This window comes from Crotalus tigris, unplaced genomic scaffold (genome assembly GCF_016545835.1).
Source record: "Crotalus tigris isolate CLP2741 ecotype Arizona unplaced genomic scaffold, ASM1654583v1 scf7180000018354.2857554, whole genome shotgun sequence".
Taxonomy (NCBI): Eukaryota; Metazoa; Chordata; class Lepidosauria; order Squamata; family Viperidae; genus Crotalus; species Crotalus tigris.
Genome location: NW_024096961.1, coordinates 989,791 through 1,015,064, shown reverse-complemented (window position 1 = coordinate 1,015,064; position 25,274 = coordinate 989,791). Strand labels below are relative to the sequence as shown.

General features: G+C 37.5%; 1 protein-coding gene across 8 annotated transcripts in view; it reads right to left on the bottom strand.

Annotated features, from left to right (window-relative positions):
- The window catches only part of KCNQ1 (potassium voltage-gated channel subfamily Q member 1), a 390,352-nt gene that overhangs the window by 229,836 nt on the left and 135,242 nt on the right, over window positions 1-25,274 (bottom strand). Inside the window, exon 14 of one of the 8 annotated variants that reach the window (XM_039350750.1) lies at window positions 23,481-23,864. The exons of the other annotated variants lie outside the window; for them this stretch is intronic. Coding sequence (XP_039206684.1) covers window positions 23,819-23,864 — 46 coding nt within the window. The 3' untranslated portion in view covers window positions 23,481-23,818. Of the gene's footprint in view, window positions 1-23,480; window positions 23,865-25,274 lie in introns of those variants that run through there. 8 annotated transcript variants of the gene reach the window in all.

The following is a 25,274-nucleotide window of genomic DNA, read 5'->3' as shown; positions in this document are numbered from 1 at the left end:
CAACGAGGACTACATTGTTGGAGAAACAGCACTCAGCTAAGAACAGATGCTTCTGGAAGTCAGTAAGTTTTGTTTGAGATGCCTTCCCCTTAATCCCAAATGTAAACAGGGATGGCTGTAATTATTTCAACAATAAAGAAAAGAAGCTTTGCATGTTTGCAAAGTCAAACGTAGATTTACTGTGACTTATGAGTTTAGAAGTACAAATTTAGGTAGAGTTCAAACTTTGGGCTGCAAATTAGAAATATACATTTCAAATATAAAACCATTCACCCCCAAAGAGCTTATATCTGAGTAAACCTGATGAAAATTGTGTTCTATGTTATCTCAGTACATTAGAACAGATCCTGAACATAAGCTTCATCAGAATAATGATAGACTGGAAACTTGGAAGAGCTGCCTCTCCCTGAAGTCCAAAGAAGCTTGCAATAATTTCCATTCATGAGCTACAGACTCAGAAAAGGATCAAAGAGCACGATATCCTGCTTTAGGAGTTTAAATGTTCTAAACATGTTGTGTTTCAGGAAAGGGTTAACCAGCTGAATATAAGTGTGAGGCTTTTTGTTTGTTTGCTCTATCTTCACTCCTGCTGGTAAGCAAAAGAAAAGGTATGCAGTAGCAGACAGATTTTCTCTGTTGGGTTTTTTTTTTTTTTTTGTAAGGGGGCGGGGGAAGGGGAGCAGCATACCAAGCTTTTGCCAACCTGAAAAATCAAGCATCACTTCAAAAAAGAAGGGGGGGGGGGAAAGAGCAGGACAGAGAATTCTGGTATCAACCCTTAAGCTTTTTGGAAGCCCTTGCTGGGACATGGTGAACCAGGTGGGGCAGAATCTCAAGGAGTCCACATTCTTGGCATTAATGACTGCATGGCTATGTTTCCAGCACTAGATTTTCTCTTATCGTGAGCTCTCTTTGTCTTTCCAGTTCTTCTCCTATGAGTGAAAGTGTCTGCAGAGCTGCCTCTTACAGAATTGGCAGGAAAACATTTATTATCATTCCACACTTGCTATAACGGGTTAACGAATATTTATTTATTTATTTTTCTTTAAAATGGATTTGGATTTTTCAGAGAAAGGGAAAGTTTGCAGCTTTAAAGTAAAAAAAAAAAAAATCTAATCCAGCAATCGTCCCAAAGAAACCGTTTTTCAGAGGAGAAAAATTTACTTGAAGAAAGGACCATTAACAATATGGAGAAAACTCGCTGCTAAATTTCTATGAAATGAATCCACCCAGGATTGTCAGATTACTGTATGCTGTTCTGAACCAGAGCTTCTTTAAAACAATTAGAAATAACATATTTACAATTTTCAGATTATGATTTTGTGTCTAAATAGTTAATGCAGTTAGTTCTTTTGTGTGAAGCAAAGGCAGCCGGGCTCAATGCAACTCTCATTTCTGTCTAGCTGTTACGCATATGAGCATGTACTCTTTGGCTGTACATCAAGAACAGCTGCCTGAAATGTAAAACAACACAAAATGTATCTAGTTACAATCTGGAAGAGGTAGTGCTGGACACACAATACAGATCTTTTGCTAGCAGCAAATGAAAGCCATGCTTGCCAGCTTCAGACTTCACAACAATTTAGTCAGGAAGCAAAATTATCATAGAACTCTTAATAAAAGGTAGCAATCTCTGCTGAGTTTTCAACATTTTACTTAAAATCTAAAAGAAGGGTACCTGCTATATTCTACAACAGAAACCATAAAGCATAATCTCCCATAATAAATATCGTAATCTGTTGCTAACTTGGAACAAACGTCCTCTACAGTAACCTACATTGTACTTCTAAAGCATAAGCTGTATCAATGACGTACACTGAGGCCAATACTGTTAATCCTTAAGGAATTTTTGTTTCATTACATTAATCATGGTTGCATTTGTAGGTTATTCTGAGCTGGGATTCATCTTTTCAACAGCTGACACATATTTAAAAATATACCACCCAGCCAATTTAGACAATGATCAGGAAATAATTCAAAAACAAGGAGGAGAGCCCTATCTTTTTTATACCTAGACACTTTGGAATTAAGAAGCACAGCCAAGAGTCAACTTACCAGCTTGCCCAAAATAAAATTCTACTTTCTATTAAGACCCTTTGAATAACCTGGCTTGGTCAGGCTCTTAGTTGCATGGAGGTTTTGCAAAACAACAAGTTACTAGCACAGGTGAAGTGAAGATTCTGCCTCCTAAAAGGATTGCCTCCCTTTTGTCTACAGCAGGATCTTTCAGCAAAAAGTGAAAGGGGGACATTCAAACATTCAGCAAGGAGACATTACCATTTCAGACAGCAGACAGTCCATTTATGTTACTACTATCCTTTGAGAAAGTAGCCTTGCTTGTTTCCCTTTCCTCTGCCACATCTACCAGAACAGTTCAGATGGATGGATAAAGTGCTGCCCTATAGACAATAGTACTTTTGTTGCTTAGTCCTTTTAGCTTCTGATAACAAAAACATGAAGAAAACAGTCTGACTGATAACCTTTGGGGTAAAAGGTTGCTCACAGCACCCAGGAACACTGTATAAACAAAAGCTCATTAACTAAAGAGACCGTGTATCAGAAAGCCCTGGGATGAAACAAAACGCCATTAATGATTCAATATGGTGTCCCCCAAAGTACATGTTTTAAAAATCATCTACTGGTAGTTAAATGCTTGAAGTATTCTCTTCCTACACTCATTTCTTCCCCAAGCCGTGAATCCCATTCCCGAGATCCTTTGGAAGCTTTTTGGTCTTCCCAGCTCATGAGAATGGGCATGCTATTTGGAAAAGAAATGGCACACACAATTTGGAGAATGAAGTCTTCCAAAACACCGTGAGAATGGAACTCCTGCCCTTCTCCAAATTGTGTGCCTGTTCTCGCAAGATCTGGGGAAAAAAACAGAAGGTTTTTGAAGGATCACAAGAAGGGCATGGATGACTTAGGGAAGGAATGGGAAGCCCAGCTTGAAGAATGCCACGAGGAGCTGAAGGCCAATGGTGTGTGGCATTTCTCAGTGGCAGTCTTGCTGGGCTGAAATAGAGGCCTAGTGGGAAGTGGCACCTGGCTAAGACTGCTGAAAGCCCCAGCCCTCTACTTCAGCTCCAGCCTTGGAGCTGCCACTGAGAGCTGCTCAGCTCCAGCCTTCGTGTAAGATGGCCAAAAGAGTGTAGATCAGGGGTGTCAAACTCACAATGTCATGTGATGTGTCACGGTGTATTGTGACTTTTTTGCCATTGCCGGCAATGGGGTGGGTGCGGTTTTGCTATGATGCATCCGGCCCGCGGGTCAGCAGTTTGACACTCCTGGCATAGATGGAGAAGGATAGGCAGGGTGGGTGGGTTATAGTGCAGGCAGGCTGCCAAGAGCCCAAATTTTGATGATGTGATCATAGAGGTGCTGTATGAAGGAATTGCAACAGCTGCAACTTTGGGCGTGGCCATAAGTCCACTTTTACAGTACCATTGTAATTTTGAATAGTCACTGAATGACTATTATTCATAAAAGAAAAGCATCCGTTTGGGATGGATAAAACATGATGGCCTTAAACCTTCCAACAGATTGCCGTCCTAACTTTGGAAACATTGTCAGGTTCTGTAAAGCACCTCTGCTGAATGTGAGTATAAATTTTTCTCACTAATAATGAGATTAGATACTTTTTAAAATGCTTTGAATTCCTAGCCCTAGTGAGTTCATGAAAATAAGAAGCATACAGAACTAATCCATCCAAAGAGTACTGCTGAGTGGATACTGATGGGGACTTCCTATTTCCCAACCATTTGAGAATTTATCTGACACTAGTCTTTGAGAACTGTGGATGTATGCTATATCTTGTAAATTTCTCTCTTCCTTTGCTGTGTCAGGAGGCCTAAAAGTATTGACTTTCTCTGTTATGACAAGAGTCTCTATTTTTCTCTTTTTGCCTTTTTCAGCTGACCACTGAATAAAGTGAATCTCTTCTTGAATCTACAGTAGTGGCCAAAATTGTGGAAACTTTTTGGGAAAAGTGTATTTTTGAGGTTTGATGGCTAATAACACCACTTTTTTTGGAGTAGTACTATAAAATTATATATCAATGAAAAGATAATTTAATCAAGAATGTAACGCAACATAGTTATTCAATTATCTGTACTGTATTCTAGCCAAATAACCAGAAAAAAGAAGCACAACTTGCTTAGGTTGGTATCAGGTAGCTTTCCTTCATCTGATTGTAGCCAATGAGCACGAGTGTTTAGAGAGTCAATCAGGTGTCATCTTGTTTTGGCAATGAGCCAATCAGATCACAGTAGGATTCAGTTATTGATGTCATGTACTGAAGCTGAGAGGAGGACATTTGTCAGTGTGTTATGTCAGGGCTTTTCAACCTTTTCACCCATTGTACCACTTTTAGGATATGGCAATATCCGAGTACCACCAGTCGCCTAGCAAGGTGTCAAAAACTTGATGACCAAAAAAAAAAAAAAAAAAGGAAAAAAGTGATAAAGTACAGGTAGTCCACGACTTACAACAGTTCGCTTAGTGACTGTTTGAAGTTACAATGGCACTGAAAAAAGTGCCCCCCAAGCCACAGCCGAGCAAGACACCTGCCTGCCTGCCTGCCTGCCCGGTGGCGCTCTTTCTCCTGTCCGAGGTTTTCATGAGCATTTCTGTTGAAAATTGACAGCGGGGGTGGGGTGGGGGGGTGTTTGGTTTTTATCCCCCCCCATCTGCTGGGTGGTTGCAGCAGGTTTTGATCACTTCACATAACCCTGGGACACTGTGACCGCCATAAATATGAATCAGTTGCCAAGCAACTGAATGTAAATCACAAGACCCTGGAGATGCTGCAACATTCCAGTTGATCGGTGCTTCTTCTGGGTTCAGCAGAAGTGCCAGGATCAGTGCTGCTTTCCAGCTGATTGGTGCTTCTTCAGGGCTCAGCAGAAGCACCAGGATTAGCACCGAGCTCCAGCTGGAGCCTGGCGCTGATCCTGGTGTTTCCACTGAGCCCTGACAGCCCCAAAGAAGCGCCGATCAGCTGGAAAGCGGCATTGATCCTGGCGCTTCTGCTGAGCCCTGACAGCCCTGCAGCTCCAGCCATCTCTCACTCAGGGTTGTGTGGTGCTGCCACCGGTTTAGCTCATTCCCCTCCCCCACTACCACTTTTCTAGGATGGTCGCATATCACCTGCCAGGTGCCAATGTACCACATTTGGTACCTGTACCACTGGTGGAAAAGCCCTGTGTTATGCCATTGCTATCAAGTTGGTTGGGTTTTTTTTCTTTCATTTAGTGAGCTTGTAAAATGTAATAAAATTAAAGTAATCATGCAAAGAGTTGACTGGTTGCCCAGAAAGCGATGTAAAATAGTATTATTAAGTGAACAAGGTTTCAGTTATAAAGAAGAAAAATTGGTGGAAACTTAACCAAAGGTGGCATTTCTACTATACACTTTTCCCAAAAGGTTTCCACAATTTTGGCCACTACTGTACCTACTCCCTCCCCTTGCAGATCTTTAATTTCCTGTTTTATCTTTGTCTGATTGAATTTAGTATGCTATTCTTTGAATGTCATCTTTTCTTGACTGAATGGAACACTTGTTACATTACCATAATTATAAATTGCTTATTATTTGATTGTGTTATAGGTAGTTAGCCTCTAATATACTTTGTGCTAAGTTCTCCATATCTAAAATTCTCTTTTTTTCTTCTTGTTGACAATGAGTGATATTACTATCACTCATATTATTGTGTTTTGTTTTTTAAAATTAATTTATAATAATGTTTGGTGTTCAGTTTCCAACAAAACTGGCACTGTGGGAGGTCCTACATTGTAATACCTATAACAATCTCTGCTATTATGCATATACCGGTAGTAACACAGAATATAACTTGTTGGAAAGAAGAAGCTTCAGTAAGCCAGATATAGCGTAATAACTTTGAGACACATTAGATATTTCACAGGAATTACATGCAGAATTCTACACCACCCAGGAAACTGCAAAAACACAGATTAATCCCTGAATTTCATGTTCTGATACAGTTAGTCCTAATCTGTAAATTATGCTTTACTGTAGGTCTTAATGGCCAAGTTTCAAAAATCCCCCCCCCCATTATTTATTTGTAATCTTTTGTTCCTGCTTTGAAAAATCTTAAGGTACTCAACTGCATTAAGACAAGAAAGGTTATAATGATTCACCATTATTTTTGCTCCATACTTGTTTGATTAAAAACTGATTTTGCACATAGTTTACTTTGCTGGAGATATTCAGTTTATATCCTGAGTAATAAAATAGCTTGAACCATTACCATCACTGTTAAAGTCATAAACATTAGAATGGAATGGAAGGAGATGGATAGGATAGGATAGGATAGGATAGGATAGGATAGGATAGGATAGGATAGGATTATTTGGCCAAGTGTGAATAATAATAAACCTTGAAATAGCATAGTAAAAACCTTTTGAAAATATTCTAAAATAGTGTGTTCTTATTCTGTCCTGAAAATGAGATAACAAAGTACCTTTCAAAAAGCACCTCATTTGTGTTTTTCGTTCCATTATTAAATCATTGTTTCTACTGTTATATTATTGTTCGATGGGTGTATGTTTCCAAAGAGAGAATTCCCAGCAAATATTTGGAAAAAGTCGACCAAGTTATGAAATTAACTGTAATATTCAAATAAAGCACTTCAGTATTTTCCACTGAAGCTTTATAACTACTTTAATTTATACAATATGAATCCTTATTCTAAAGGCAGCTTCTGAAAAGCAACTCTCATCCCAATAAAGGGCAAACACATTTAGCTATGAGAGGATATAAACTTCTATGACAGGTTCAAACAGGTCTACGAACCATACCTTGCAAACCACAGGTGCGAAATAAAACTCCTAATTTTTCAGCTCATGAAAAACACAAAAGGAAAAGGATATAATCCAATACCTGAAAGACCACAGTGCCTGGTTGGCAAGTCTCATAGGGCTCCAAAATTGAGACTTGCCCAAGCCTGCATAAAAATTATCCTGGAGGAGACCTATTTGTACCAGGTAGATGTAGATGAAACAATTAGTTCTGAAAGTTAGAAGGCACTAAAGGAGTGCTAAAATGCAAAGGAATAAGCAAGGCATATTTAACTAAAAATGGAAACTCTAAAACAGGCCGGCACAATGCATCAAGGGCAAAGGGCCACACAGATATACAAACTCTAAAAAAAATAGCTAGTGTGACTGTCAGTTGTTCAATGGCTCATGGAATGATAGCGCTGATTTGTTTGGGATTTGGTACCGCAATGCTTGGCCGGGTATTTTTTGTGGCGATAGCAAAGTAGGGTGGTGGTGAATTTATTGAATTCTTAAAAAACGTTTGTGGGCCCACACAAGGCTGCTCGGTGGTTCACACATGGCTTGTGAGCAGTATGTTTTGTAAAGCGATAACAGAAACACCAAGGGGCCTGTAGGCAAGCCTTGGTCACTATCATAAACAAACTTGCTGGCTGAAAGAAGGATTGGCATATATAGGTAGTCCTCAACTTATGGCCACAATTGGGAGGCAGAATTTCTGTTGCTAAACAAGGTAGTTGTTAAGTGAGTCACATCCAATTTTACAACCTTTTTTGCCATGGATGTTAAGTGAATCACTGCAGTCATTATGTGAATCATGGGGTCATTAAGTGAATGTAACTTCCCCACTGTCTTTGCTTGTTGAGAAGCAAATAGCAATCAGGATGCAGCAACCATCAAAAATATAGGCAGGTTGCCAAGCACCCAAATCTCAATCACATGATAACAGGGGCACTGTAACCATTATAAATGCATGCTGGTTGCCAAGCAGCTGAATTTTGGCCATGTGACCACGGAGATGGCTGCAACAGTTTTAAATGTGAGGATTGGCTGTAAGTCATTTTTTTTAGTGCTACTGTATCTTTGAAACCACTAAATGAATGGTTGTAAGTCCAGGACTAACTGTGTTTACAGCATTCTATTTGTAGGTTTATTGGTGTAATGAGGTTATTTAAGGCTACTAGTTATGCTGGAGATACATTATCTTCAGTAATAGTTGCACTCCTCGGTTAGGACTTGATCATTAGCAGGAGGACATTCCTGTGTCTCTGCTATTTATACAAAGATCTGGTTACTCATGTGGCAGCAGAGGGCTAGATTAGGTGGGCTTTTGGTGTAATCCAAGACAGTCTTTTGTGTGAATTAAAGGAATGGCTAAATAGCCGTTCAGGAATGCAGGAACCTATAAAAAATATTCCTTCCTTTTGATTCTACACAGTAGTTAAAAAGCAGTTATTCTCATACGATCTCTCCTAGCAAGGTTCGTCTACTATAAGGACAGTTTGAAAATGTGCAGGGCTGATCAATTTTTTTGCTCCCTGGAAGCAAGTGGTAACGAGCAACAATGACTCACCTACATGTTCCAACATGTGCTTAGCCGTTGCAGACTTGCACTTTTTCCTGAATAAATATTTCCTCTTCACTCTTATTTCAATCACTTTCTAATTCCCCCCTCCCCTCCAGAAACATTACTGTTCTTAAGTATTGGTGCTGACTGCAGCTAAGCCAAATACAGCCATTCTACTAAAAGCTTTTGACAAATTCCTCTATTTTTTTAAGTGAAGCAGAGGGAAGGAAAAGGACTGGGTTCAGCCAGAGATACATTTCAGGATGTAGAGTGTAACCTTTTTTTGTAAAGTTAATGCTGGAAGACAAAGCTTTTCATTTTTTAATGAGACGTTATTTACAGTGCAGCAGAGAGCCAAGGGTAATAAAAAGGACTCGATGCAAGCTTCAAGGTTATCCGCAGCTGCTAAGAAGCTTCTAATTATAAGGAGCTGTTTCAGCCAGGACTTGGATTCAAGACAAAAAGAAAACTGTACCGTGTTCTTTCATTCACCCGAGGGTATAACATTAGCAAAAGATCCCCTCTTTCCAACACCACTAAGGTTCTGCATCCCTCGGCATGTCTGGGAGACTGAACAATTGAAACAAAAATCTATACTAAACATATATTCTGCCTCCCAATAGACGTAAAAAAGAAAGTTGAAGTTAGGAAAGACTCCATTCTTATTGGGAAAATTCTCTGTGGAATCTTAGAATTGACTCTTAACCTGAAACTTTCTCTGTAGTATGTGTTTTTCTAAGAGCTTACAAGTTTTGCTAAATCAAATTTATATTTTCCAGTCCTGCTTTCTAATTTTTTAAATTAAGATGAAAATTTAAACTATTTGAAGGATGGGGTTATCTCTCCCCAAATTGGCATTAGCCTTACATTTACTGTCACTTATTGTTAAGGACTGCCATGTTTTAGTGTGTACCTTTTACTGTGGGCCATCTTCCATGGGAACAATGAATATCATAATTCTTGCTGATGAGTTTAGGGAGCTCCTCATCAGGCAGAGCCAGGTGATACTGCAGAACCTCCTAAGACAATAAATCTGAACAATATTTCTTTAGAGTAGAAATAAATACCTGATGATTTGTTGCATTTTGTCGGCATTCTCAAATGGATGTCATCTGCCTCTTAGAAAGGGTAGAAAATATATTGCCTCCTCAGATGAACCCATGGGACTTTTGTTGCTGGGGTGGGGCAACTGAGACATCATTTTCATTTGCAAAATCTCACATTTTCTGTAATTGTTCTTTTCAGTGAAAAAAAATGGCTAAAGGGGAAAAGCCAGATTGATGCACGATGCTATTGGTATAGTATTGTTAGTAATGCTCCATCTGGAAGCACATGTACCTCATTTATCTCAGTCATCACCTTAAAATGGAATTAGGGTAGATCAGTGCTTCTCAACCTTGGCAACTTAATTACATGTGGTGTTCAGCTCCCAGAATTCCCTAGACAGAATTTCCCAATTAGGGAATTCTGGGAGTTGAAAACCACACTTCTTAAAGTAGCCAAAGTTGAGACACAGTGGTGAAAAGCTATTTTAGAATAACCATTCAATCCTGTTCTTCTGTATGAGTTTCAGAAAAGGTAGATGATTTCACCATCTTTTCCCCCAACAACTTTCAACCTATTTTCCAGAGCTACATTAGAAGTTACAAACATTCATTCCTTTGATCTGCAGAAAGGATAAGATACTATTTGCAGACAATGGAAACTACTAGTTCTACTTACACCCCATCAACCCTGTGCTGCTTGTAAACCATCCTAACTACCATCAAATTACAGTCTTGATAACAACCAGAAAAAAGCAGTATTTATTGCTCAGCAAGGGATATCTTCACAAAATCAATTCAAAAAGATCTATACTCTCATCTATATCACATGGATTACAGTACACTTATATTTCAATACCTGTAAATTAAATTGTAACTGTTTCAGCAAAGCTTTAAGTCAGGCATGTCAAACTCCCAGCCCGCGGGCCGGATGCATAACAATGAAACTGTGCCCACCTCATTGCCGGCAATGGGGAAAAAGTCCCGATACATCACACGATGTCATGTGACATCACGAGTTTGACAGGCTTGCTTTAAGTAGTTTAAAGTAAACAATATAATTTGCTGAGGGTTACAAGTTTTATTTTAACTATTCAAATCTTTTCCCACTGAATATCCCACTAACTAAAAGGCTAAAAATGACCACTGCATAACAAATAGCAAACATGATGTATTAATTGTTGGGTCAAAAAAAAATAGTATCAGATAAATATTAGACAGTTTGGAGCGGATAAATTTAGACACCAATAACTTCCAGGAATTCAGTTTCTTTTAATGAATTTTGAGGTATCTTTTATCATTGCATTTGGATTTGCATTTTTTAAGAAATCCAAGCAAATTGGAACAAAGTAATAAATCTAGGAATGGTGATTGTTTTTGGTGCTGTTCAAGGAAGTCACTCACACAAAAGCATGCATTTCATTCACTTACACCATGCAGCCTCCCATTCAGTGGTGGGATTCAAATACCTGAACATCCAGTTCTCTGCATAGATCAGGGGTGTCAAACTGCCAGCCCGTGGGCCAGTTTCATCATATTGAAGCCGTGCCCACCCTATTGCCGGCAATGGCAAAATTGGCCCGATACGTTGCGCGACGTCACGTGATGTTGTGTGTTTGACACCCCTGGCATAGATGCAGGGCTAGAATGGATTTCCAGAAGTGACATCTTAGGCCTAGAATGGATTTCCAGAAGTGACATCTGTGCACATCCTGTGGGCTGTTCTAGGCCTGAGAGGCCTCCTCCAGGCCTCCAAGACCTAAAACGGACTTCCAGAAGTGACATCAATGCACTTCCAGTGGGGTATTCTAGGCCTGGGAGGCCTCCACCAGGCCTAGAATGGACTTCCGGAAGTGACATCCACACACTTCTGGTGGGCCGTTCTAGGTCTAGGAGACCTCCTCCAAGCCTCCGAGGCCTACAACTGACTTCCAGAAGCAGCATGGGTTCAGCTGGTTTTCCGAACTCAACAAAATTTAGCTACCAGTTCTACCGAACCGGTGCAAACCAGCTGAATCCCACCACTGCTCCCATTTAGTCATGACAGATCCATGCATAGAGATAGCCTTTGACTTACAACCATTTATTTAGTGACTGAGGTTACAGCAGCACTGAAAAAAGTGACTTATGACCGATTTTCGTACTTATGACCATTGTAGTATCCCCAAGATCACACCAATAAAATCTGGGTGCTTGGCAACTGACATGTATTTATGACAGTTGCAGTCCTGGGCTCATATAATCACCAACTGTAATCTTTCCAGCTGGCTTTCAACAAGCAAAGTCAATGGGGAAAACAGATTTGCTTAACAACTGCATGATTTAACAACTGCAATGATTCGCTGAAAAACTGTAGCAAAAAAGGCCATAAAATGGGACAAAATTCACTTAACAACTGTCTTGCTTAGGAATGGAAATTTTGGCTTTTATTGTAGTCATAAGTCAAGGACTACCTGTATATGGCTATCTGCAGAAGCCAGTGTCTTAATACAAAATTGTTTGTTCTGTCCAGTGCTGAAGTTACCCTGGACTTGTAAGAATAAACAACCTGATCAGTTCCAGCTTATGGTACAAAACATTTAAATTTAAATATATGTTAGAAAACAACATGAAAAATTTAGCTTAATCAGATTTCCTAGTACAGTGATGGCAAACCTTTTAGAGACCGAGTGCCCAAACTGCAACCCCAAACCCACATGTATCGTCGGGTGCCAGGTGGGCATGGCCCATTGGGTGGGCGTGGCTGTGGTGGTAATGGCAGACTGGGTGGGACTAAAAAGTTCAATCAATCAATTCCAACTTTGTGAGATCTTTTTTTTCCCGCGAGAAGTTGAAATTGATTGATTGAACCCCCCCTTTTTTTGCACATGGCGGCAGAGGCCTAAAGCGAGAAGGTTTTATAAAACCCAGCTGAAGGCCTAGGACTGGGCAACGGTGCGCTTGCCATAGGTTTGCCACCATGGTCCTAGTATGATTGCAATTGGCCAATTTTGGGAGGGGTAGGACAGGACTGAATCAAATCAAATTAATTAGTTTTATTTATTTATTCAATTTCTCTATTTAACCATCTCAGTCAATGATTCTGGGTGGCTTACAATTGAAAAAAAAACCATACTACAATTAAAACAGTAAAACATTTTTAAAACAATGAAAATATCCAAATTAAATATACATAGCAGCTGAGATTCTTGGTCAATTAGCCAGTAAAGCCAGGAAACGGGGTCCTGACACATTTAGCAGACTTGGAACATTGTCAGGTTTTTAGGCCTAATGAAAGGCTATCAAGGATGGACCATTATTATTTTCCATTATTTCTTTTTTTATGTTATTATTACCATTATTTCAGCACTTCTGCATTTCAACAATTCTTAATGGAGTATTTCTTTAAATGAAGATATCCTAATTAAAAGATAGATTCGTTTGAAAATTCATAAAAATATAATTCTCAGTTATTAATAACAATATACCCAAAATACAATATTTCATCTTATAGGAAATAAGATAACTTGGAATGGATATGGGAAACAGGATTTCCACGTAGCTACATAGAAATAGAAATCCAAAATGGAAAATAAAAATATATTTCTGTTCCCACCAGAACCAGTAAAAACATGCATTAGAAATAAAAACCTAACACTCCACATAAATGTTTGAATTGTTATTTTTACTTAGCAGATTAAAAAGTGTCTTTTCAGAGAACTACCGTATATGCCGGCGTATTAGGCGACCTGGCATATAAGACGACCCCCATCTTTATAGCCGGGCCGCATTCCTAGAACGTCGTCTTATACGCCGGAAACTACCAGTATTTCCGGCGTATAAGACGACTTGGCGTATAAGACGACCCCCGTCTTTGGCGCCGATTTCAGCGCTCGCGGAAGTCGTCTTATACGCCGGCATTTACGGTATATCCAAGAGACCTCTATTGTTATTATATAAAAACACAGAAAACTGATGGCAGAAAAAGACCTAGTGGTCCATTGAATCTGCCCTTTGAGATTGTGTTGTTGTTGTTTTCTTATTTATTTATTAGTTTTAATTAAATATATATATATTTAAAAACAGAATAAACCTGAATTATTTTTTTTTTTATCAAACCAGAAAAGTACACATTCAATTTGGTAGGTCTACAGCTGCTATTTGCAGTTTTTTTAAAACCACACCATACTTTGTCATCCCAATTTGGCCCTGACTCTGAATGTTCTCAGTCATCCAGGTCATGGTTGTCCAAAAGGTGCTTTTTCAGGAGGCAAATGGACTATCTTGTTTTTTTTTTTTCTTTGAAGACCTTTCGCTTGTCATCAGAAGAAGCTTCTTCAGCTCTGATGAGGCTTTTGTTATATCTTATAAGATCTATCAGGAAGGCTGTTTTATTTTACTAATATCTGTTTCATTAAGTTAATAAAAAAAAGAAAGAAAATGTGTTTAAAAGTGGGAAGATATCAAACTAACATTTGCATAGGATGCCTGTCATGGTCCCGACTAATGAAACACTTCAAAGAACTTCCAGGCATGTTTATCCTAAAAGTCATTTATTGTTACAAAATGTCGGCACAGGCACAATGTAGGGTTTTTTGCCAGAATCTGAATTCCTCTTGCTGGCATCTAACTTTTCTTGCTAAACCCCTCCCTTATCTTGCAGTCAGTAGTCACATCTTCCAATTAGCCCAGAGGGCAGAGATTCACTTCCGTTCCTTTTCTCTGGCCTCTGAATTAACTCTAAAAATACCAGACAGTTCTGCATATTGTCAAAAGCAAGAATATACAATATTTGCAGCGTTGACAATGCCTTCTGTACTGGTTAAAACCATCTTCCCTTTACAAAAAATAATAATACTTGCAATGGGACAGGGAAAACATCTGTGTACAAGTTTCATTTTCATTTAATCAAAAAGAGCTCCTCTTTGAGGGAGATAGGAGGTTTAGCCGCATGAAATATAAATAAATAAAAAATAATAAAAACATTAAAGATGCACAAAGCAATGGCCTTTTAATATCTTTCCCAAATTTTACTTTGCAATTATTTTACATATAGAATAATATCAAAGGACCTAGTATTGGGAACAGGCTTAGAGTGATGGTGATAGTAGAGAAAATAAAGAGTAGCAGGAGCAGTCAAAGATATTCAGCTTAGCACACTAGATGGATGTAGCCCAAATCATTTTTTCAACAGTTGCATTCTTCATGTTGGTTGTTACACTCCCAGAATGGCTGTTATATAAATTTTATTAATCACAAAATGGGTACATGAATGCATGTCATGAAACAACCAATCATAAGAAGGCAAATTAGCTTCAGGATGCTACTTATAATCCCAGGATATAGAATGAAGAGAGAATCACCTTGAGGGACAGAGGAAGGCAAGAAACTTGAAGCCAGAACAGGAATGTGACTTTCAAGTGCAGGAAAACCAGAAATCCAGGCAGTTTGAAGGAATATAAAGATTTATTGCAAGCTTATGCTCTCTAAAAGAATCTGAACTACTAACTGTGACAAAAAAAATTGGTGGTAGATAAGAGCCGATGGAATTCAAGGTGGGCTGGACTTAAATTTGGGTGTGAAGGGACTCAAGACTGATGACGCATTTGACCCTTCCCTCTGACACAGTCTGCTCATCTCCTACAGTGACAAGTATAAATGTCTCACACAAGCCTCTCTCTAGTTTGCACAAGGATAAATGGAGGAAGTAAAGGAGAGGGGGTGCTCATTCAGATGTGCAAGATTTTGTTATTAAAACTTTACAAAAAAAATAGTATTGATCTATATGACTTTGTTTTCCTAATCTGGTCTACTGTGAAGGACTGATATAGAGATACCTATGTAAAAATTTTCATGCAAGTAAAGCTACTATGCTTTCAACGTCAGCTTCCTAGTTTTTTTAACATTAAAAGAAGTTTTAAAAATTAGATGAGATAGAAAACCTGGTGAAACTGAGGGAGATAACCTGGGAAAAATTGTTGGATGCCGTATTGATACTCTTGAGCTAGAGGAAAGATAATAAAGCCCTTCTTGCCTACCAATTGCTTCTGACAGTATCCCTTAAGAGTGTTTTTTTTAAATATTCCTCTACAGTCCAATTTATTACCCATGCCAAGCCAATGTGGGGAGCTAAGATCTATTCATCTTTGTTCTTTCATGTGCTCAGTTCTGAGAAATGCATAGCTACAACCTAAACACCCTTGTCTCTAATAATTTGGAATGACAGCTGCCAGAATTTTTAAGCTAACTACTACATCTGTGAGTTGCAGTTCCAATCTATCTGAAAGGCTAAGTCTGATTGGGTAAGGATGATCCAGAGACCATTATTCAGTTAATAAAATGTATTCATTGCTCATTTGCAATGCATCCAGATGGTTTACAATAGAATTTTTTAAAAAAAATATGAAAAAGCTGTTTGTGTGAGTGTTTAAAAACTAGAAACTTTAATACTCTAAAAGACTTAAGTAAGAAGAAGAAGAGATCTTGTCAATTCTAGGAGCATTGTAGAAAAAAAACCAAGAATTATACTTAAGTTAAAAGTTTTTCGTGCCTATCCATATTGAATAAAGAGACCATGTTGCTAAGATTATTAAAAAATCTAAGTTTATATAACTCTAGAAAATAAATGAATTGGAATGTAAATTGGGTTGTAGTTCACTTCAGTTCTAGATATATAGACTGCCTTTGTGCACTTAATATATGAATCTCAAAGATCCCAGAACAGTTGAAAGAAAAAGTGATTAGAAAAAGGTCAAAAATTACCCTTCTGAATACAGTTGTTTATAGATTATGCAGTATAATCTATTAAGTTAAACTAGACAAGATTAATTTAACAAGATTAATTTGTACATGTATCAAGTAGAGTAGAGTAGAGTAGAGTAGAATTCTTTATTGGCCAAGTGTGATTGGACAAACAAGGAATTTGTCTCCAGTGCATAAGCTCGCAGTGTACATATAAACAGCAAGTAATACTGTAGGTCATAAATCATAGTTACAATCATTAATTATAAGTTAAAAACAACAGTTAATAAGTCATAAGAAACCAATAGAAGATAGTAGGAGACACATATGCATACTGTATATTGATATGTACAGTATATTAAACTGTATATGTTTAATATACAAGGATATGAGAGAATAGAACAGCACACAACCTTCAAACACCTGTACTTTGGTATTGAGGACAGCTGCTATAGCTCAATTCTTAATACCTACTGCCAGGCATTTTACAATCCAGTGGCTGCTTAAATGCTGACTGAAAGAGGACCTTTGCATAAGAGAGAACATGTGTTTGCATGCAGTCAGATGGCAAGCTTAAATGAAAGCAGCAGTAAAAATGACAGTAAAATTAGGTCCCACAGAGTAACTTAATGACCACATTGCTTAGACTCAAAATTCTGGTACCAGTTGTGATTATAAATTGAGGACTACCTATAGTCTGCTTCATATCCAGAACCTCTTATCTCCTTTATATTCTTCACTATTTTTTGAAATATTTCATCATGAACAATGAAATAAATCATGCTTTTATATTTAAATTGGTTCCTTGTTAAATGTGCCTTCAAACAGACTTAGAGTTAAACCATCTATTTAAAAGAGGGAACTTTTTCTAAGCAGTTATTCACCAGTCACCATTCTCACTCATTCTTAGGCCTCTGAATAACTCATTCATAAAAAGAATTATTAATGTAGATATCCAGAATGTTTTGTATACATCTGGATAATCTGACTAAATAGCAACATCAATAAGAAAAGCAAAGAATGCCTTTTTAGCACACACATTTCTTGGTATCGAGTAGTATTACTATGGCCGTTCAAAAAGTAGAAAAAATAATTATATATTGACAGTGAAGGAGAACAGATGCACACAATAAAATATTTGATTCTTGTTCTTAAAATATTTACTAATTCTGAAAATGGAAAGGCAACGATTAGTGGCAGAACCAAATCAGCTTTAATTATTAGGTATGACCAAAGGTGTCTCAAACTTCCAAAAGTACTTTACATCAGCAATTATGAAAAATAAATCAGCTTAGAAACAGAGTTTAGCAAATGTACCGGAAGAGAAATAGCACATGCAGTGAATAATGAACACGTGGTACTTGTACAATCCAGAAATCTGTCCCAAATGCATTGGATCTCTTAGTCCTAGAATTACCTTCAGCCATGCAGGCTGAGAATACTTGCCCCAACAGATTAGCAGAATAGCAGTTTGGGAAAAGTTACTTTAAGGGTCTCCTCTGCATAAACCTTCCCTAAAACAAATGGTAATATGGTAATACTACGTACCTTATATTACACACTACGTACTATATTTCAGTTTATTTCAGTGCAACTTGTGTTGGAGAATTTTGTGGTGAATTGTATCAAAGACATAATGGTTCACTAAATATAGTAGATCATTGAGTCACTGCGTGGATTCTGAATCTTGCTCTGAAGCCTCATTGACACATTTGCTTGGCCTTCCTCCCTCCCTCCCACCTGTCCTCCTGGGTTTAACATTCTCTTCATATTCTTTTTCCAAAAATCTTTATCTGTATATAGAAAAGGGACACTGGAGGGGAAATTGCTTCCCACCCAGATGTAGGCCATTTAGGTTACATCAAAGGAGTCTTACTCAAGCCTAAATCCATAAGCAGAGTATACTTCAAATGATTAAAATAGAACATGTGGGATTCAGATTCTAGCCGCATTTGCATTTCTCTCTCTGTGGATTCTCATCCCAATTCAGTAGTTTAAGCTTAAACCACTAAAAAAAAAAAATTATTTGCTAATGTTGTTTATTGAACTAAGCCAGAATATGATTTGGGAATATATTTCCAAGCTAAAGGAGGCATTTATTGTTTTGTTTTTCAGTCTTCCCTAAGGAAACTATTTTTAGGCTATAATACTGTAACACAAAATACAAATGTTTGGCAAGAATAACATTAAAACTTGCCAGTATCAATGCTCTTTATTCCCTAGACATTTATTATTTGGAAGTTTAACATAGCTATACTTTCTTCACTTGCACTTCCATAACATGACAGCAATGAGAAATTATACTAGGTATGTGCAAGCATATTCTTCTAGGAATGGAAGTTTCTGGAACACTCTGGGGTGTTATATTCCTCTTAACGTCATGTGAATCTTCCCATTCCTGTCAGTATTTAGATTTTTTTCTAGAAGTTAATTGTTTGAACTAGAAGCAACTTCTAGAGATTTTATTTGGACTTCACAGGTTCATTTCAGGCCTGGAATGACTGGATCACTGTGATTCCAGAACAATTGATTCTGTATCTTCTTAAATATGCTACGAGGAAAAAATAATGTACTATTTAAAGATAAAGAAATACGTATGGGGAAATCTGAGTTCTAGTCCTCCCTTAAGCATTAAGCCATCTGAGTGTCTTTGGGTGAATAACTTACAAATGTTGCCAAGGAATCTGCATGAACTTGTCCATATACAGTAGTCACCATGAGTCAGAACTGCTGGGTCGAAGGACCATAACAGACACCAGATATACTACACAAATATCACACTATTAAGGGACTGAATACCAACTGGATATAACTGTGGAGAGATATCCATTTGCACCATAAAATCCTCAAGAAGCCACTTTGTTGTTGTTGTTGTTGTTGTTAATTGCGAAGTCCATCCAGCCACCTCATTCTCTGTCGTCCCCTTCTTCTTCAGCATTAGGCCCTTCTCCAGTGACTCCTTCCTTCTCATTAGGTGGCCAAAGTATTTGAGTTTCAACTTCAGGATCTGGCCTTCTAAAGAGCAGTCGGGGTTGATCTCTTCAAGGACTGACCGGTTTGAACGCCTTGCAGTCCAAGGGACTCGCAGGAGTCTTCTCCAGCACCATAGTTCAAAGGCCTCAATTCTTTGGCATTCAGCCTTTCTTATGGTCCAACTTTCACAACCATACATTGCAACTGGGAAAACCATGGCCTGGACTACATGCACTTTTGTTGGCAGGCTGATGTCTCTGCTTTTTAGTATGCTATCTAGATTTGCCATAGCTTTCCTCCCCAGGAGCAAGCGTCTTTTAATTTCTTGGCTGCAGTCCCCACCTGAGGTGATCTTGGAGCCCAGAAAAATAAAATCTGTCACTACCTCCATTTCTTCCCCATCTATTTGCCAGGAATTGAGAGGGCCGGATGCCATGATTTTGGTTTTCTTAATGTTGAGTTTCAAGCCAACTTTTGCACTCTCCTTCTTCACCCGCATCAAGAGGCTCTTTAGTTCCTCTTCACTTTCTGCCATTAGAGTGGTATCATCTGCATATCTTAGGTTATTGATATTTCTCCCGGCAATCTTAATTCCAACTTTTGATTCATCTAGCCCTGCCTTTCTCATGATGTGCTCTGCATATAAGTTAAATAGGCAGGGTGATAGTATACAGCCTTGCCGGACTCCTTTTCCAATTTTGAACCAATCAGTGGTTCCATGTCCAGTTCTCACTGTTGCTTCTTGACCCGCATATAGGTTTCTCAAGAGACAAATAAGATGGTCTGGTATTCCCATCTCTTTAAGAACTTGCCACAATTTGTTGTGATCCACACAATCAAAGGCTTAAGAAGCCACTATACAACAACAAAAAATTCTCACCCACAAACTCTACAATATCCAACCAGGTAACTTCTTGCATGTAATCCCCTCTGTAGGTTTATATATTATTTTTAAAGGTTTTTTTTTAAAGTTCTTTGACTTCTTTTTATTGTTAGCTATCCAAATTCCCCTTGAGGGAATAGGCAGCATACAAATAAAATAAAAAAATAAATTATGAAATGGCGTGATCACCGCTGCCTTTAGATATTTCTCTAGCTATATGAAGATCTAATAGTAAGATCAGATTATCACCTTCTGGTCTTGTCTTAGATCTGGACACATGGAATCTTCTCTGAATCATAATCTGTGTGAATCACCTTGAAAAGTATTTTTCATTTTTCACATCTTATCCTGTACTTGGAATTCATCACATGTTCAGCTAGACAAAATTACTTCATTTAAATAATTTGAAGCAATTGTCAAATAACTACTTTGATCTTAAAGCTCTTAAATATATGAATACTGTTGGTATTTGTATAATGTTATTCTTTGGTAAGTGGACATGTGGTCAAGCTATCTTCTCTGTGAGCTTAACACTTCCAACCTTGTAAAAGGTAGTTTTCCCTGCTAAGGTTGCAAGAAATTTTGAGGATGTTGGCCGTAGTTTCCCTTTTAAAGTTTTAAGAGCTATCCATGCATACTGATATGAGTCCATCTATGTGGGACAAATCTATCAATATTCCAGTATTATTGCACAATTAGTTCTGAGTAAGTACATCATTGTGGATTTTCTTGCTTTTTATTACACTTTCAAGAATGATTATGTGTTAGAGGTACATAAACATTTACTTAAATGTTTGCTATAATCATGTACTTAATGAACATTTACTTAATGATTGCTATTAGAAAATAGCAACCATTACGTAAATAATAAAACTAATTATAGTTTTCATATTGAGGTAGTGCTCAACTTATAACCATAACTGAGCCCACAATTTTGATTGTAAGGTGCGACAGTCATAAAACGAGTCACTATATGACCAGACCTAATTTTATGATCTTTTTTGCAACATTTGTTAAGCAAACCCCGTGGTTGTTAAGCAAACCCATTGTTTGCTTTGGGGTGTTTTTGCTGGAAATCGGAAGGAAAGACCAATTTCTGGCAAATATGTCATAAAGCAAGGTCATGTGACTGTGGGCACTACCAACAATCATAAAGGGAGGCCAGTTGCTGAGCTGTCAAAATGTGATCATAGGACCATGGAAGGGGCCTGGCATCGGAACTTCAAATCTGGATGGGAAATAGCTTTTGGAGGGTTCTGTCCTAACTTCAAACAGCCACTAAATGATCAGTTGTAAGTCAAGGACTACCTGTATATGACAGATGGCATTCTATGTAATAGTAATAATAATAATAATAATAATAATAATAATAATAATAATAATAATAATAATAATGTTGGAAGGGACCTTGAAGGTCATCTAGTCCAACCCCCTGCTCAGGCAGGAAACCCTATACCATTTTGGACAAATGGTTGTCCAGTTTCTTCTTAAAAACTTCCAGTGTATTTAAAAAATGTTGCTTTCATATTGTTCACTCAGTATCAGCCACTCAAATAAACCTGATATTTGCCAAGTTTATTTAAAAAAGTATGGTGGCACAATTAATTATCAAGTTGCATATAAACATGGTCCCTTCAACCTTCACATAAAAACTGAAAGCTCTGCCAGAGAAACCAGCTGCACGCTAAGCCAAGTTACATGCATAGCAGTTTTCCTTCTTAAGCTCTCCTTTCGAATCTAAAGTTTAATGTGTATAAAATACTACATTATTTCATGGTATATAGCAATATATAGCAATATATAAATATGAACGCTAGTTGACATCATCTCTATAATTAACATCTATTTTATAAATTAAAAAGAAGAAAGTAACCTGCAGGTGCACTTACACCATAATCGTCCAAAGGCCAGAGATAATTTACACTATCTGAGCAGCTGGCAGCAGCCGGCTGACCTTGTCTGGACTCAACAGCTAATCAGAGTCAAATCAGGCTCATATTTGCATGGGAGACTCTCAGGGCTATAGTCTGAAAAGTAAAAAAAAAATATCCCAGAAGAAAGTAATCAGATATACCAAGTCTGCATTTGCTACCAAGAAAACCAAGATGACTGTCCATGTCATCACCAGGAACTGAACTCAAGTTATGGGCACTTTTTCTAGAGGTCTTTTTTTTTTAAATAAACCTTATACTTTATGAGACATTTGATACATTTCTGCAGTAACACAGTTCATACCATCAACAGCCAATATTTTATCAGCTACAGCATGTATTCTGATTTGCAGCAGTTTATAATTGCGTCAGTTATGCTGTATTTCATATTAATGCATTACACCTGCTTGCTATGGTGTAAATGTAATATCTGTCATATGATGAATGGGCATTCTCCAAGCACTCTTCTTAAAGCATTATACATTCTCACACTAAAAAGGGAAGTTACTTTTTATAGCATAAAAATAAAAACATTAATGCCCTTTGTTCCTGAATTTCACTTCCTAGTAGTCTTTGAAACAAATGTTATCTTATTAGACAACAATGCTTGAAATGTGAGATAATGCTTCAAATGTGGATCTAATCAGTTATCCATCTCCTTCCTAGAAACTATAGTTTAGGAGGGATACTGTTCAATACAGATGCAGAGGAAGGCGCAATGATCAAGTTGACAGGAACACATTTTTCAAAATGTCTTTTCTCTTCTTATTCAACTGTCAAGGAGAACAAACGCATTGTCCAATGAAGATTATAAATGAGCATGTGTCCAGCATTTGCATATGTGTGTGTATGTGTGTGTGTACATGCAGACATAGACATGGAACATTCTGGATTCTGGAAAAAAATGTCCTAATGCTTAGAAGTAATTATCTTAATAAAACTGATATTATTATTTATAAATAATTAGAACATGGGAATAATAGTAGAAAGATCTTGAATACGAATATGGTATAATATTTAGCAGGAAATGAATGTGTTGTCTTCAGGAACTGAAGAAACAGTTACTGTACTTGTTCGACAATCTTTAGTTAATATAACTACAAAAGAAAATTCCCTAAAATAAAACATAGTATACGGACACTCTCACAAAGAAGGCAAAACTTTGAAATACAGCAACCATTCAATATTTAGAGCAAGGGTGCCAACTCTAATACTTGTGAACTGTGAACTCTCAGAATTCTCCAGCCAGCAGTGCTGATTTAGAGTTTTAAAAGTTGCAACAATGGCCTTGAATTAAGCCTTGCTCGTACAGATGGCAAAAAAAAGTTGAGTTAACAGGTTGTGGCCTAGTAAGAGCTTTGCATTTTGAACCAAATTTAAGTTCTGGAATTATGTTCAAAGGCAAGGTGAGCAGCCAAAAGCTTATTATGGCATGATTGATAGAAGCTAAAACTGGCTCTCTGTAAAGGGCACAGTTAGCACACAAATGGAAACTGGTGAAATATATTCCAAATCACCATCAGTACATTATTTTATTTATTCAATTTTATTCAATTTATATGGCTGTCCATTTTACCAAACAGCAATGAAAATAAAATACATAACCACAACAAAGTTTTAAAAAGCAGTTGAATCACAATCATCATAACTTCCTCATTGGCTCTGACCCACAAACACAGAGAAAAGCCATGTCTTCATGTCCTTGCAAAACAAGATGGAGCCAATCTGAACTGCAGGGAGATGATGTTCCACAGAAATAGCACAACATGGGCATTTAGTGGAAAATCAGATCCAAATGTATCCCCAGGTTACGAGCCAGCTATTTATGGGGTTATGTTTGCTGTTAATCTGCTCTAGATTATTAGTAAAGTTGATCAACAGGCCTTCCACCTTGAATGGAGCTTCAGTTACTTCACCCAGCATTGGTTTTGAATGCTAAATGTTTCCATAGCACTAGAAGACACAAATAAGAAATGATTGTATCCATATAGTATATTGGTTATACCTTAGCCAAAATCGCTAATTCAGCATAACCAGCATTTTTTCCCATTTGTAAATTTAGAAGCAACTAAATGATACATCTTCATATGTGACACTTCCCCAAAGCAGGAAAACCTTCAGGTGATTTTGCTCATTTAGGAATATGGCATGCTAAGTTTTAATTTCTTAAACATACAGGAACTTTTCCTACTGATTGTTACTGACTGAGCTGGAATCATAAAACTTTAAGAATGGTACAACTGTAAATAAAAGCAAATGCAGCTGAAAATATCTAAGCAGAATTTGCAAAAAGAGGATAAAATGTTATTCTAGAGCCCAGTCTTTTCTTTGCAAAATCCAATATTGTTAGCAGATTATTTTAAAAAATGAAGCTATTTTATTCTCAGTTGCACATAAAACTGAGATGGCCCAGAATCACTCAGAGTTGGCAACATACACATTTAATAAATTATTATTACTAAAGCTGTATTAATTATCCTGAGAAAGTAACATAAGGAAAACATGAGTCCAAAATCTTGGCCTTTCTTTGCATATGTTCCTTTATTCTTTGCTGCTATCATAAAAAGATGACCTGTTTTTGTTAAATGGCAGTAGTTTTTCAATCTGCTCAGATCCACGAGGTAACATTCTCCACTCCATTTTTTTCACCCAAGGGAAAAATGAAGCTTTGCCCAGAAAAGGCTGCGTTACAGATCTTTATAAACAACCTTCTCCTTTTCCTCCTCTCTATGCAGAGAGAACTATCTGAACTAGAAAAGGCTTTCTAAGGTTTAATTCATTCAACTTAAGCACCACCCAGCTCCAGTGGCTCATAATATGACAAAAAGAATAAAGCACAATAAAATCCAAAACAAAACCAGACCCAACAAGGGTAAGAACACAATAGAGAACAAGAGGGAGAATATGGTCAACAATGCCAAGATACGGTCAACAATGGTCAACAATGCCAAGATATGTTTGCTGTTAACTGCACAAAATAAAAGTGGAAAATAGTACATAATGTGGGGAACACAGAACTTGAGAAAAGAGATTTTGGCTCCTGGTGCTGCTATTACTGTTGTTGCCATCTTTTTCTAGTTCCCTCACATATCAACTGAGTGATCACATTGTCTAGATGTCATCAAAGCCACCCTTGGTGCATCAAGTAAAATCTAAACATTGTTAAAGCAATAAAACAAACCAAGCTATTATCATTCAAAAGGTTTGCTTAAAACAGCAAAGATGTTTTAATCAGATTTTTTAATAAAATAGTGAAGATACCTCTTAGATTCACATAGGAAATTTACAATGCAAATAGGAAGATCTAAGCAGGAAACAATTGGCATCACTGCATGTCAGAGAACGTGTATATATATCTGTCAT